Source organism: Ambystoma mexicanum, chromosome 7p, assembly GCF_040938575.1.
Source record: "Ambystoma mexicanum isolate Mex_15411 chromosome 7p, UKY_AmexF1_1, whole genome shotgun sequence".
Lineage (NCBI taxonomy): Eukaryota > Metazoa > Chordata > Amphibia > Caudata > Ambystomatidae > Ambystoma > Ambystoma mexicanum.
The window spans coordinates 929,903,459-929,916,672 of record NC_090939.1 but is presented as its reverse complement, the minus strand read 5'-3'; the positions used below and the strand labels follow the sequence as shown (position 1 = coordinate 929,916,672).

The 13,214-nt window shown below is 48.7% G+C and overlaps 1 protein-coding gene across 2 annotated transcripts in view; it reads right to left on the bottom strand.

The window, feature by feature from the left end:
- The window catches only part of LOC138526459 (zinc finger protein 391-like), a 378,250-nt gene that overhangs the window by 260,479 nt on the left and 104,557 nt on the right, over positions 1–13,214 (bottom strand). For both annotated transcript variants that reach the window (XM_069637238.1, XM_069637237.1), the window contains exon 4: positions 5,248–5,340. In XM_069637238.1, coding sequence (XP_069493339.1) covers positions 5,248–5,340 — 93 coding nt within the window. The remainder of the gene's footprint in view (positions 1–5,247; positions 5,341–13,214) is intronic.

Sequence of the window (13,214 nt, the reverse complement as noted above, 5' to 3'; positions counted from 1 at the left end):
GCTACTTCAGATGTTGACACTTTGTGCACATGGCCAGTGCTCATGTGCCCATATGTGTGTGCACATGCATTTTGGGTGCAATGCTTGTGTTCCCCTGGACTACGTCCCTGGCAGCTGTATGTACATGGCCCATTTCATGTAGCAGTAGTGTTTCGGTATCATGCACTTGGACCTGACTCCATGAAGTGTGTGGTACATTTCACAGTCTTCTCAGGTTTTATGTTATGATGCGGCTCGTTGTACTCAACGCCCTCTGCTTGTGTCCCTGCACCGGCCTCTGACGCTCCTACTCCCTCAATCCTTTCCATGTGCAGCACTGTGCTGCAGGTCTTCTCCCAGGATATGAGTTTAAGTGTGGAGGCCGTCCAACCTATGGTTATTAGGCATTCCCTCCGGTGGACAGAGAGCAGGTTCCTCACTCTGAGACGGAGGTCGTCCCACCTCTTATGGCAGTCTTTAGGGGTATGTTGGGACAGCGCCCACTTCCAAGACCTTCTGGGCCACCTCCTCCCATATTGCCGACTTTCATCTTTGGCTGGTTCGCCGTTGTCAGTGGCAAAAAGTTAATCTGCATTGCCCACAATTGTTTCTGTCAAAACAGTTAGCTCTAGCTCTGAGAAATATGGCTTCTGCTGACTGGCCTGAGCGACACGTGTCTTGGCTGATCTTTACATGTTAGCAGTGTTTCAGTGAGTGAACGGCTATAGGAAGTGGGCAATTTTAGAAAGATTGAGTTGTTCGAAATGGCTGCCGGCTAGCTTCCAGTTCATGCAATGACGATGTTTCCAGTCCCGTAATTGCCATTGCCGGTGTTACAGTCATCGGTCGCTCCGTTGCTGTTGTTTGGGTTGTTTTACAGCACAAATCCTTACCAGCATTTTTTTGTTATGGACACACCGGCTTTTCTTGCTTTTGCCAATGATTCCATCATTGCGGTTTGCAAAAACGATGCTACCGGATGACGGAATTACCATTAACGTTATGCCTGACTCGTAATGAGGGCTCTTGTCTGAGTTGTAGCGGCTCGCTCAAAGTTTCTCAGAGGATGGACTCGGTTTTGTATTGGCTCATTACGAGTATGGCGGTGCGGAAAAAGAGTAGCGGTAACCGCCTCTTTTCCCACTCTGCCATACTAGGAGTATGGCCCTGGAGTGGGGCATTTACCTCCAAAATCATGCTGGAGGTAAATCCTCCCACTTACCGTTGAAAAATTGCCAAAATCGGCAGAATCACTGCAACTGCAGCGGTAATTCCGCCTAAATCCCAAATGGAGTCCTATGGACTCCAAATTAATGGAGACTAACAACGCCACACCACTTGTAATTCGGCAGTAATTTCATTGGGCGGTATTCTGGTGGATTTACTGCCAGAATAGCACCCAACTCGTAATGAGGCTCTAGTCAAAACTCTTATTGCTAAGTTCAGGGTCCCCACCCTCCTTCTCGCCCTTTCCTCTTTTCTCCCCTGATGAGGTCGCTAGACAAGTCTGCTCTATGAAAGCCTTGTCAAAACAGGTTCATCCCTGTTCCTCCAAAACCATCAAGGACCACATTGACACCCTTGCTCTGGCCCTTACTGATTTTTGCAACCACTCCTTTGCCTCAGGATCCTTACCCTCTGAAGCTACCTTGTGCATCCTCTTCTCAAGAAACCCACAGCTGATCCTTCTTGACCGGCTAACTATCGCCAAATTTCCATTACTCCCTTTCTGGGCCAACTCCTGGAAAGGTTGGCCACCCCTCAGCTGAACCTTTTCCAATTTTGTTGGCTGTCTGCATGACCACCAGTCTGGCTTCAGAGCTGCCAGAAGCACGGAAACTGCTCTCCTGAACATCCGTGAAGATCTGCTCTGCAACCTTGACTCTAACATTCCATCTGTCCTCATCCTCCTCGATCTTTCTTCTACCTTCGATATGGTCAACCATACCATTCAGCACAATTGTCTCTGTGATAACCTGGGTATCACTGATCAGGCTCCGGCCTGGCTGACCTCTTTCCTCTCTGATCGACCCTCCCAGGTCCAACTTGGGTCCTTCCTATCATCTATCTTCCTCTCTAACTGTGGTGTTCCCCAGATGTCTAACTACTCGCCCTGGCTTTTTAACTAATACCTGGCAACTCTCGCCCACTGCATTGCCATTTTCTGCTCAAATTTCCAGTGCTATGCCGACGACACTCAACTCGTTTTCAGGCTTCCCTCGGCCACCTCCTCTCCCTCTCTCAATTCCGATTGCCTAACTGCCATTGAAGATTGGTGTGCCGCCAATGATCTTTGTCTGAATGCCAGCAAGACAGAGATCCTCCTCATTGGCACACCTTCACCATCCTGTCCTCTCACTGTCTGGCCGGCCTCTCTTGGCCCTCCTCCTACTCCCACCTACGAGGCTAAGAACCTTGGGGTCATCTCTGACTCCACACTTTCCTTCTCCGTCCACATCTCTGATGTCTCTAAAAAGGCAAACTTCCTACTGTACCTCCTCAGAGGTATTCTGCCTTTCCTCTCCTTCCCCCAGAAGCTCATGGTCTCCCAAGCTCTGGTTCTCTCTAGGTTGAACTATTATATCAGCCTCTTTCTAAATCTACCTGCCTCTACTCTCCGCCCCCTGCAACTAATCCAGAAGAGGACTGCGAGACCTGTCCTTGGCCTCAAGCCCTGGGATTGTATCTCTCCAGCTCTGAAATCTCTCCATTGGATCCCAGTGGATGCAAGGATTACATTCAAAACCCTCTGCATTGTCCACAAGGTTTTCTGGGGCCTGGGTCCAAAATACCTTCAGCTATCCCTCCGCAAATACCTTCTCTCTCGAGCTCTTCGCTCCTCTATCTCTAAATCCCTCAGGGTCAGTCGGTTTTCAAAGAAACGAGCTGGGGGTAGATCTCGGTCTTCGGCTGGGGCCTCCCTCTGGAACAGCCTCCCTGCCACTCTAAAAGTTGAGGAGAACCATCTCCAGTTCTGGAAGCACCTCAAGACCTTCCTCTTTGCGTCTGCCTTTGCTCCCCCACCCCCCTGCTGATCTGTTCTCTCTTGGCACCGTGCACCTGACCACCCTCTGTCCTCTGGGCCCAGGTACCTGCTCACCCTGCCACCCTCCCGCACTGCCTCCGGGCCACGCCTTGCACTGGGGTCTGTATCTGTACCCATACAGCCCCCCCTTTTTTCTTCCTGCACTTATCAGACCTACCCTGTCTGCTGCCTTAAACCCAGCACTTGCCAATTACTGGCTGCACTACCACTGTTTGTTGCCTTTATTATTTATCTGTTTCTCCTTTGCTCTGCACTCTCCACTTCTCCCCCCTTCCATGCACGTTTCCCCTCCTCCTCTCCCATGCACTTGCGCCTTCTCAATGACACTGGGCCGAGTAAGATCGTTGTTTTGTTCTCACCTGTTCCCCTCCCTTGCCGCACTCTGAAACACTTGTGTACGAGCGCGATAGAAATAAAATATCAATATCTGATTCAGACACTTCAGGCTTCTTTTTAGCCCCATCTGCCACTTTCCCCAGCACTGCAAATCAACTGGTCCTTAGTGCAAATTGAGGTGAAATGCTTCCGTTCATAAGTGATTTTGATTTTTTAGGACCTTAAGTTCATATATTTTCATGTCCTATCCCTCGCCTCCATTTGTGCTATCTGCTGATGCCAGTTTTCTGCGTCACTTCCTCCTTCGACTGCAATCACGGCTTCCACCCTAAGGGCGTCATGGGTTTGTTTACCTTTAACGTGGTTACTAATGCTGGGGTTCAATCCCTTGTTTTGTTACTTTGCATTGCACTTACTCAGTTTCAACGTCACACACGCTTTTCAATTCATGCACACTTAACATTCATCTGGTTTAGCATCAACAACAGCAAAGTGTACCCATCTGGGACTTGCTAGTCCCTGCTTCTGAACAGTACAAAGGATTCACTTTCAAAATCTGTTATTGAAGCAAATTAAAAGATTTAATACAAAATATGGTAAATTCTCGGTTACCTCCAATTAATTTCATTATAGGGCTGAGGTGATTCCGGTGCTGCTTTACGATATAGATCTACTGTTTCAATATCAGGACAAGGAATGGCAAGCTTTAGAGGGCTGCATTTGGAGAAGGGTCCTGTGGTTGCCCAACTGTGTTCTGGTCCCTGCTATCAGATACGAATTGGGACTGCTTTTTTATGCGGATCGAATTAATTAGAACTGATTAACCTTTTATAAAGGAAAAATCTCTGCTTTTTACCCTGAATGCTGAAAATTCGAGTGTTCGGGGTCAATGAATGCTTGACTAGATGCAATAAAATGTTCTCAGATACAGCGATCGATGGATGTCTTGGCCTCTCAAATGCAAAAGATTTTTTTAAAAAGGCTCTATGGGAAATGGACTGTTGAAGGACGTGAGAGATACCCATGGACTATGCCTTATTTAAAATAGTGCTCTCGCGGGAAAAACTGCTATATGAAGCCGAGTCCTACATTAATAGATTCCCGTGCCCAAACTGGAGAGCAAAGTTTTTACAATTTTGTTTTAACCTTTTTTTAAATATGGAGGCTGAGGGCGCCAGAAAGGGGATGGGGAAAAGATTGAGATGTTGTAGATTATTTAAGGAGGAACAATTGGATACACTGGAACATTTAGTCACGGAATGTCCTTAACATATTCTATTAGGCACACGCACTTTAACATATTTCTATTGAATCAAAGGCTTTATACCCAAACACAATTCTGAATTCATATTTTAAAGTGTTCACAGATCTTTATCATTAGCAGCACTGAACTGTATAGATGAAAGATTTTTGCATAGCTTTTGGCATCCGGCAGGCTGCCGCTGGACTCGTGAATTCTTCTGGTGCCTGGCTTGCCGGTAACAGCGTGGGATTCTAACTCTGCCGGCCGGGAAGTCAGGCGCCAGAAAAAGTGTATTCCCCATTCCCACTTGAGTCCCATAGGACTCAATGGGAATGGGGAACACGAAGGCACCAGCACCGTAAATAACAGTGCCAGTGCCTCTGTGGAAAGTCTGCGAGTGGCTGCCGTTCTGCCCGCCTGGTCACACCGTGCGGGCGCCGCAGCCGCACGCATCCTCGGAGTGTGCCGGTCTGGTAACAATGGTGCCGGTAGGCTTACCGGCACCGTTGTTACTGGACCGGCATGCTCGTAAGGTTTCTTGGACAACCAAAACACATACATAATAATAATAGTTACTGAAGCCGACAATTCTTATATACTTTGCAATCAAAGTGGCATTCACTTCACACCAATTCTTACTGACCTGTGCAGGAATTCTCACAGTTTTCCCATTCATCTGTATGCTTCAGATAATCGTTTCCCCTGAAGAAGATACCAGAGTCAGCAGTCATATGCCCTGTTCGATAAAGACACAATATGACATTTTAAATGTTGGTTATTTTGGTGATTTAAAAAGCAGTAAAGTGCTGCCTACTGGCTGATTCTCAACACGAGCTAACACTGCAGCCTCCTGATATACTACAATAGGTCGATGTTCAAACATCCACAGAAGCCATTAGTGCAACACAGTTCTGTGTAGGGGCCCTGGTGCCAAACTCCCAAATGTCCACAAATATAATTCCTGAGGAGGAATAGGTGGGCTGCGTCAAGTGAAGGTAAATTAAGTGAAGGTAAATGAAAGGAATTCTATTGTAACTAGTGTGAAAGCCACTGTACACGGGCCAAAGTGCGTGAGGAAGGCCATTTTCAAAGTGTTAATATTACATTTGGCTTTATATATTTCTATGGCAACAGCTCCCTCTAGCGGTGGCAACAGGCGAAGCGGGCAATCTCTGCATGTGCATGATTGCATCTGACAAACATACATCTGGCATTTTATTATATTATATGATTTTGCATTTCCATCAGTGCGTGTTATAATCGTTTATTCTCCAAAGTCAAACTTTTAACGCTGGCATGAACTTCAGAACAGTTGTCGGAAGCCCTGCCATCTGCCGCCAGGACGGTGGCAATGCCTACTCAGAGGAATCCCAGATGCCATATGAAAGTCCAGTCACCCAGCCAGGCAATCAGTACTTGTTGCATTCAGGCATTCCTAGAGACAAAGGACAGGGGAGTTTCGGGACCCCCCCACACATCCTGTCCTTACAGACCCACTGGAGCCAGAGGCAGGCTTCAGGGCTGAAGCATGCCAAAGGCAAGACAAACAAAGGGCTCAAATCTGTTTCGACGCACAGAGTAAAACCCAAGAAAGACCTCACAAGCAGAAATGGCAAAAAAAGAAGTCTGGGGCTATTTTGACAAAATGGTCACCCATGGGTGCTGTACTGCAGCAGAGAGTTCAGCCTGCGGTAGAAAAGCACAATGGGAGGAAAAATAAACCACTACCACCAGCCATTTAAAGTAAGGAGGGTAACATAAAAATGTTACATGAAAATGTACGCTAAGGGGCTAGTAGGTAACCCCCACCCCCAGCACTCCACATAAGGTGGGGTGTGCTCGACCTACAAAGAGAAAAGGTAAGTAAAGTCAATTTCACTTGACTATTGTTGGGGAACTGCAGTTCACACAAGAAAAGGTATTTAAATCTTATGAGATATCTAAAGGATTTCTCGGTGACACTGCACTGAAGGTGCTGTGTGTAACCATACAAAAAGCAGATGGCTGTGAAGTCTGTCAGACTCCAAAACCAGTGAAAACACATAATCCAAATCAGGTCAAAACACATGACAGAGTGAGAAAAAGGTCTCACGCACTCCGGGGTTAAAATTAAAAAAGTCCCAAGTCCAGCAAAAGGGCTGGTGTCTATAATTTTGAAGGGAATTAGAACAGAAATTAGAATTCTCCCTAACGCTAGTCCCCCCCATACTAAGGGAAAGGAGGATCTAATCCTCACCAGGATGCATCTCCCGTTGCAAATCGGTTAAATTGTTTGCTGAGAACACCAGCAAACTTTTGTATCCCTTGCCTTGGCACTTTTTAACACTGGTTTTCATTTGCATGCTCTATGACCTACAAATACTACATCTCTCTTATTTAATTTATACGGGATCTGAGTTAACATTCCCTCAGAATTTGTGACAACTTCTGAAATCACAATAGGCTTTTTCAAGGGGTCCTTGTACCTGGAGGGGCCTCCATGATTCATCACCACCTCTCTCACAAGAGCAGGTTGGGTTTCTGGTCTCTTAGTTGGAGGGGTTGTGGTCAAGCAAGGTACATGCTTCCACTTTCTCTTAGATCATATTTTACCTGGCTTAGAGGTTTCCCTCCTAACACTAGGACGTATACTGTAGAAAATCCAACAGTCTTAAGGTGTTTACCTTTAGACTTATCTTTCCTCCTGGTTGTCCACCAGTTTTGAGAATTACCAGTTCTTACAGGCCGCGATAGGGGTTCAATTTGTCTATCCACCTCTTCCTCAGAAGCAGTGTGAGTCTAAGACTGTACAATTGGAGTGGCAATGATAGAGCATGGTTTTGGCTCCCATTTCCCTAATAGTCTATTCTTGGGTTTATCTTGGCTAGAGGTTACCTTACTAACACAAGTACTTACATAGGGGTTCTCTATAGAGGGTCCCACAGGCTCAGAGTGGGCTTTTAAGGTAGCCTCTCTAGCCAATCTGGTTTGTTCCTGGTTTTTTTCCTACTGGGAGGCCTGGGGGTACTGGACACTACTCCTAGAGTTTTTAAGTCATTCCCCAATAGGACTCTCCCAGGCACCTCATTCTGCACACTGACGAGGATCCTTACTGTCATATTGTTGCATTGAATGAGAGCTGGTAGAATTGGAACTATTTGGACAGGGCCTCCAGCAAATCTAGTGGGACCGTTGGCCACTTCCTCAGGCTTGAAAATCTTTCATCCACAACTGTTCTGCTGGCCCCAGTGTCTCTCATGGCAGGAGTGTCCTTGCCATTCACAAGAACACTGTCCATATAGTACCCTTTGGTGTTATCTGGAATGGAGCTATACATATCCATATGCTGGTTTTCACACAGACCCAAGGACACTAAAGATACACTGGCTTGAACTCCAAGGGGCTCTTCAGCCAGTAAGTGAAAGTGTGCACTAGCCATTTGAACCTCTCCCTCAGGGATGAAGGCTAAGGAGGCAGTGTTGACCTCTGCAGGTTTACCCTTGCATCCTGGATCCCTTTTCACATGGTCCACAGGCAAAACATTTCCCAAATGCTCTCGAGAATGGGGGTTTCTGCTGACCTCCCTCTGTGTGGGCATCAGAGGGTTCACTAGACCTACCAGGTTTACCTTTGGATCTACCCTTATGTTGTTTGTGGACCTCTTCTGGGTGGTTGGCTCCCAGAAACAGCGCAACCTGCGACGGAACCAGGTGGGCTTTGAGGAAGTTGATGGAGAATCCCAGGTCCGTGAGCAGCCGGACGGTCTTTGCTGTGTGTTCGACAGCGAGTTCCCTTGTCCCTGCTCGGATGAGCCAGTCGCCCAGGTAGGGGTAGACGTGGATCCCCTGCAGGCGCAGCTGCGCCGCCACTGGTGCTAGGCACTTGGTGAACACCCTGGGCGCCGACTTCAATCCGAACGGGAGGGCCTTGAACTGGTAGTGCCGCCCTTGGACTACAAACCTGAGAAACCTTGGGTGTCCTTTTAGGATGGGGATGTGAAAGTACGTATCCTCCAAATCCAACGACGATAGGAAGTCGCCTTCCTCCAGCTGGCACAGCAGGTGCTGGAGGGTGACCATCCGGAACTTTTGTGCCTTGATGTATTTGTTTAGCCGACGCAAGTCCAGGATGGGACGCCAGCCTCCTGTCTTCTTCCTGACGAGGAAGTATCTTGAATATACTCCGGAGCCCCAGAGCCTCTTTGGGACGAGCTCGATGGCTCCTTTCTTGAGTATCGCCCTTACCTCTAACACCAGTTGAGGGACGTGGTTTTCCTTCCTGGCCACTGGAGGAATTCGGGGGCACTTCTTTAGAAATTCCAGAGTGTGCCCGATGGCCAGGGCATCCAGCACCCAACGGTCGGTGGAGATGGACTCCCACACGCTGACGAACTTTGCCAGCTGGCTTCCCACCGGGGTGCTTCGGTGGGGGCCCGACGCAACGGCCGGTTCAGTCTTGCTTGAAAGCAGCCTTGCCTCCTTGGCCTCCCTAGCACGACGGCGAGATCCACTTGATTTGCCTCGTCCCCTGTAGGCTTCTTGCGACGAGGAGCTTGCCGCCTGACTGTAGGTCGGGGAGCCGCCGCTGAATCCTTTGGAGGCACCTTGCTTGCCTCCGGAGCTCTGAAAGGGCGGCCGCCGTGGCTGCAGAACTTCCAAGGCCTGAGCCGTCTCCGTGTTGGTCTTGATGGCCTGCATCGACTCATCCACTGCCTTTCCAAACAGATTGTTCCCGTCGAAGGGCATGTCCAAAACCTTGGCTTGCATGTCCTGGCGGAAATCCGTCGCCTTGAGCCACCCCTGCCATCGAAGGCAAACGCTGTTGCCCAACTGGTGGAAACCAGTGTCGGCAATGTCCGTGGCCACAGTTATGGCTTGGTCTGACGCCACCTCACCCTCCTGTAGGATCACCAGAGCCTCTGCCCTCTTGTTGTCCAGGAGGAAGTCCAACAGGGGGGCGATCCTGTACCACAATTCCCTGTTGTAGTGGGCCACCATCGCTAGGGCGTTGGCCGCCTTAATTGTCGTCGCTGCCGACGAGATGACTCGTCGTCCCATGGCGTCCAGCTTCTTTCCCTCGCCGTCCAGTGGGGAAGTTGAAGCCGATGCCCCCCCGCTTTCTTCTTGGCCGCTGCTGAGACGACCGAATCCGGGGTCGGCTGTGCCCTAAGGCACAACGGGGCGGCGTCAGGGACCCGGGACTTCTTTTCGTACTGGTCCCTCTTGGCAGGTGTCGTGGACAGGTTCTTGAGGAGGGCAAGTCCCTCGTCCCAGATGTCATTCAGCAACGGCACCGTGAGGACCATCTTCCTCTTGGCCTCGCACCGTTGGTAGAGGAAGCCTTCCTTCTTCTTCTCTTCGGGGCAGAGCTAAAAAAAAGCTCAGATGCCCTCGCAATCATGGTGTGGAAGGAGCCAATCTCGTCGGGCGGGGACGCCCGAGGAATCGGAGACGGGAGGTCAGTCCCGTCGTCACCGCCGTCGTCATCCGTCCCCATCATGGCCATGTCTGTTCCCGTGTCGTCCCTCGGGACCGGGGAAGGCGACAAAGGCTGAGAAGGCCGTGAGGGCTGAAGGGGCACTGGATGAATTCTCCTCCTCTTGTTTGGAGGGCTCCCAATGGACCCGGTTCAGCTGGGCCGTCCGTCAGGGGTAGGGGCAGTCTCGTCCTTATCTCCGTGCATAAGGCTTGGATTGCTGTCAAAATGGCCGCTGAGTTGTCCTGCTGCTCGGGCTGCGACGGGCGTGAAGGGTGCAATGGTTGCTCCTCATCCACGAGAACCTCGTCCTCATTGCCACCCTCGCTCTTGTCGTCCCCCTCATCGGGATTCCTCCCGTGGGACCGGGCCTCTTCCAAATTCTCGGTCAGTTCCTCCTCGGAGGTTGTGTTCGTGTCCGTAACCGCCACCACCCCCCCTCTTTTTCCACCGAGGTCTTCGCGGGGGTCTTCTCGATGGGCTTAAAAGAGGATTCCCTCCGCGGAGGCAGGGAAACTCTGGGCCCCGAGGTCGCCTCCACTGGGATAGCCTCCACAGGCTTCGCCAGGGCTGCCGCGACTCCCTCGATAGAGGCCTTAGCCGTGTGAATCAAGGCCTTCACCACCTTGGGCGTGCTTGAGGCCTCCACCTTAGGGGGAGAGTCTCTGCCTCGCTCCCCCTCGTCCGGTTCCTTAGAGATCGACCGGTGCCTCACCAGAAGCTTAGCCGGGTTCTCGGATTTCCTCTTCCCCGAGCCAGAGCGTTGGCTCGTGGTTGATGGCGTCGGTGAAGGTGCGCCCTGCCTGGCAGCTGAGGAGCCCGACCGTTCGGAGCTCCTGGTGCCCGCGGACTCACAGTGCTTTGCCTTCTGTTGGGCCCCCGTCGATGGGGGGCCCTCATAGGACTTAGAAGACCGCTCTGACTTCTTCTTCTTCTTCTCACCTGCTGGGCTCTTGCCTTCCAGCCAGTTGGAGAGACGGGTCCAACGATCCCTCATAGTCCGATCCAACATGTTCATGCAAAACGCACAGTCCTTCTCCACATGCGTTTTGTCCTCGTGGAGGCAGTAAAGGCATTTCGAATGCTCGTCCTCCTTGAACACATTTTGTAGGTTGCATCCAGGGCAGATCCTGAACAGTTTGCCGGGAGTCGAGCTTCCCTTCTCCTGGGCCATGTTCTTCTCGTCCGCGAGGTAGGCCTCGGAAACTTCTGGAATCCTCCAAGAAGCGTAACTCGACGGAAACTTCACACTTGAGGGGCGTAGATAAATCCGAAACGGGTCCTCGTTGATCGGAAGTAGAGGCTCGATTAAACCGAAAAATGAGATAAATCTCTTTGAAAAAGCGCAAAACGCAGTAAATGCTCGAGAGCTATTGCACGAGGACTCCCAACACTTGAACGTGCGGTAAAAATCTGAGGATGCCAGACCCCATGCTGGAGAAAGGATTTCTCAGTGACACTGCAGTGAAGGTGCTGTGTGTCACCATACAAAAAGCAGGTGCCTGTGGAGTTTGTCAGATCCAAAAACAGTGAAAACACATAACCCAAATCAGGTAAAAACTTGAGAGTTAAAAAAAGGTCTCATTAACTCCAGGGTTAAAATTAAAAAGTCCTCTGTCCAGCAAAATACCTGGGTGTCTCTAAGGTTGAAGGGAATTAGCACAGAAATGAGAATTCTCCCTAACATTAACCAATGCCCATATAATGAGTTCATACAGGAAAATACATTGAATTTGAGAAGTAGAAGGGGAAGAAGAAACCATTATGCATCACAAGGTAACATCCTAGCATGAGTAGAATTGTTTATTAAAAAGAAGAATGGATACCTTAAAAACACCACTGCCCTGTCCAAATATCAGCACAATGTTTGATAGCACAATATGAATCAGAAGACCATCAACAATAGACATTACACTCTACTCTAGATGTGAATGATAGTGGAATAACTACAAGAAATCCTTCCTCTTCACGCCCCCCACTATAGGATACTATAACTTGTATGAACATGGAACGACATATAAGTATTTCATCAGGGTGTTTCACACATTGACCCCAAATTACAAACCATGCGTCCCCGATATTATCTGCACTGTAATAAGCCAGAAATTGGAAGTGGTTGGAGTCTAGGGGGATGTTGATAAGCACAGCATTAGGTTTTGCATAGGTCAAAGGCAGGTGAAAAGTGCCTGTCTGTCTTTACCTTGCTGAGGGGGGATAGCTCAGGGGCAACACGTTTGTCTTGGAAACAAGGTTCGAATCTCGATCCCACGCTTGGAAACCAATCTCTGGAATTAAGCACGTTATAAAAGAACAATTATAATAATAATGATATTAATAATACATAGGATAAGACAAACTTTATTTCTTCTGGCTTTCATTCTGGTCCATGAAAGTACACCCAATTAGGCAGGTCACTGATTTGTCCAAATCCGGACACTCATGCCCAATATGGCGAAGTTTCATCAACATTCTATTGCCGAAAGACACTTCTGAAAAAAACTTTCCATGGGACTTTCCATATTGCAATATTTAGCCACAATATCTCACAATTGTCAGGTTTGATATTCAAATATTTGGACTCTCTCTCCTTGGCTGAATGAGTACATACAGCATAAAATTGCATTAGCAAACTCAAAAAAGTAACAAGATCTTTGTGTATGCGTAGTATGGGCGTAGGGAGAAAGATAGTGGAGTTAATGCTTCTCAACACAAAAGAAACTGGCACACAACCTGGTGAGCATGCAGTTTTGGTTGTAGACATGTAATTTTGGCTGGTGATTTAAATTCCAATTGCCTCTTCCCTGACCTGAACTGTCATCAGTGGGATATTTCCCTCGGACTTCTTAGACCCAGATTTTAATTCCCAAGCTGGCTTGCAGTGGTGTTGTGCCACCAGCATTCTGGGTTTTAATTTATTAAATGGTCAGATTCGGGGGAACAATAGTGATTCATACACTTGGTCTCTGGGTGTCAGAAATCCACTTTAGATTATATCTTTGTTGACCTTTGTTCAGACTTCACTATTACAAAAAATACTTGGAGTGATCTTTGTATGTTAAGGGCCAATTTCACAAAGCACGAGAGAAGTCATTGGTGGGACCCACTAACTTGAAAGTTACTGCAAGTAGAAATGCTGTTCGGTTGGTGTGACGAAAG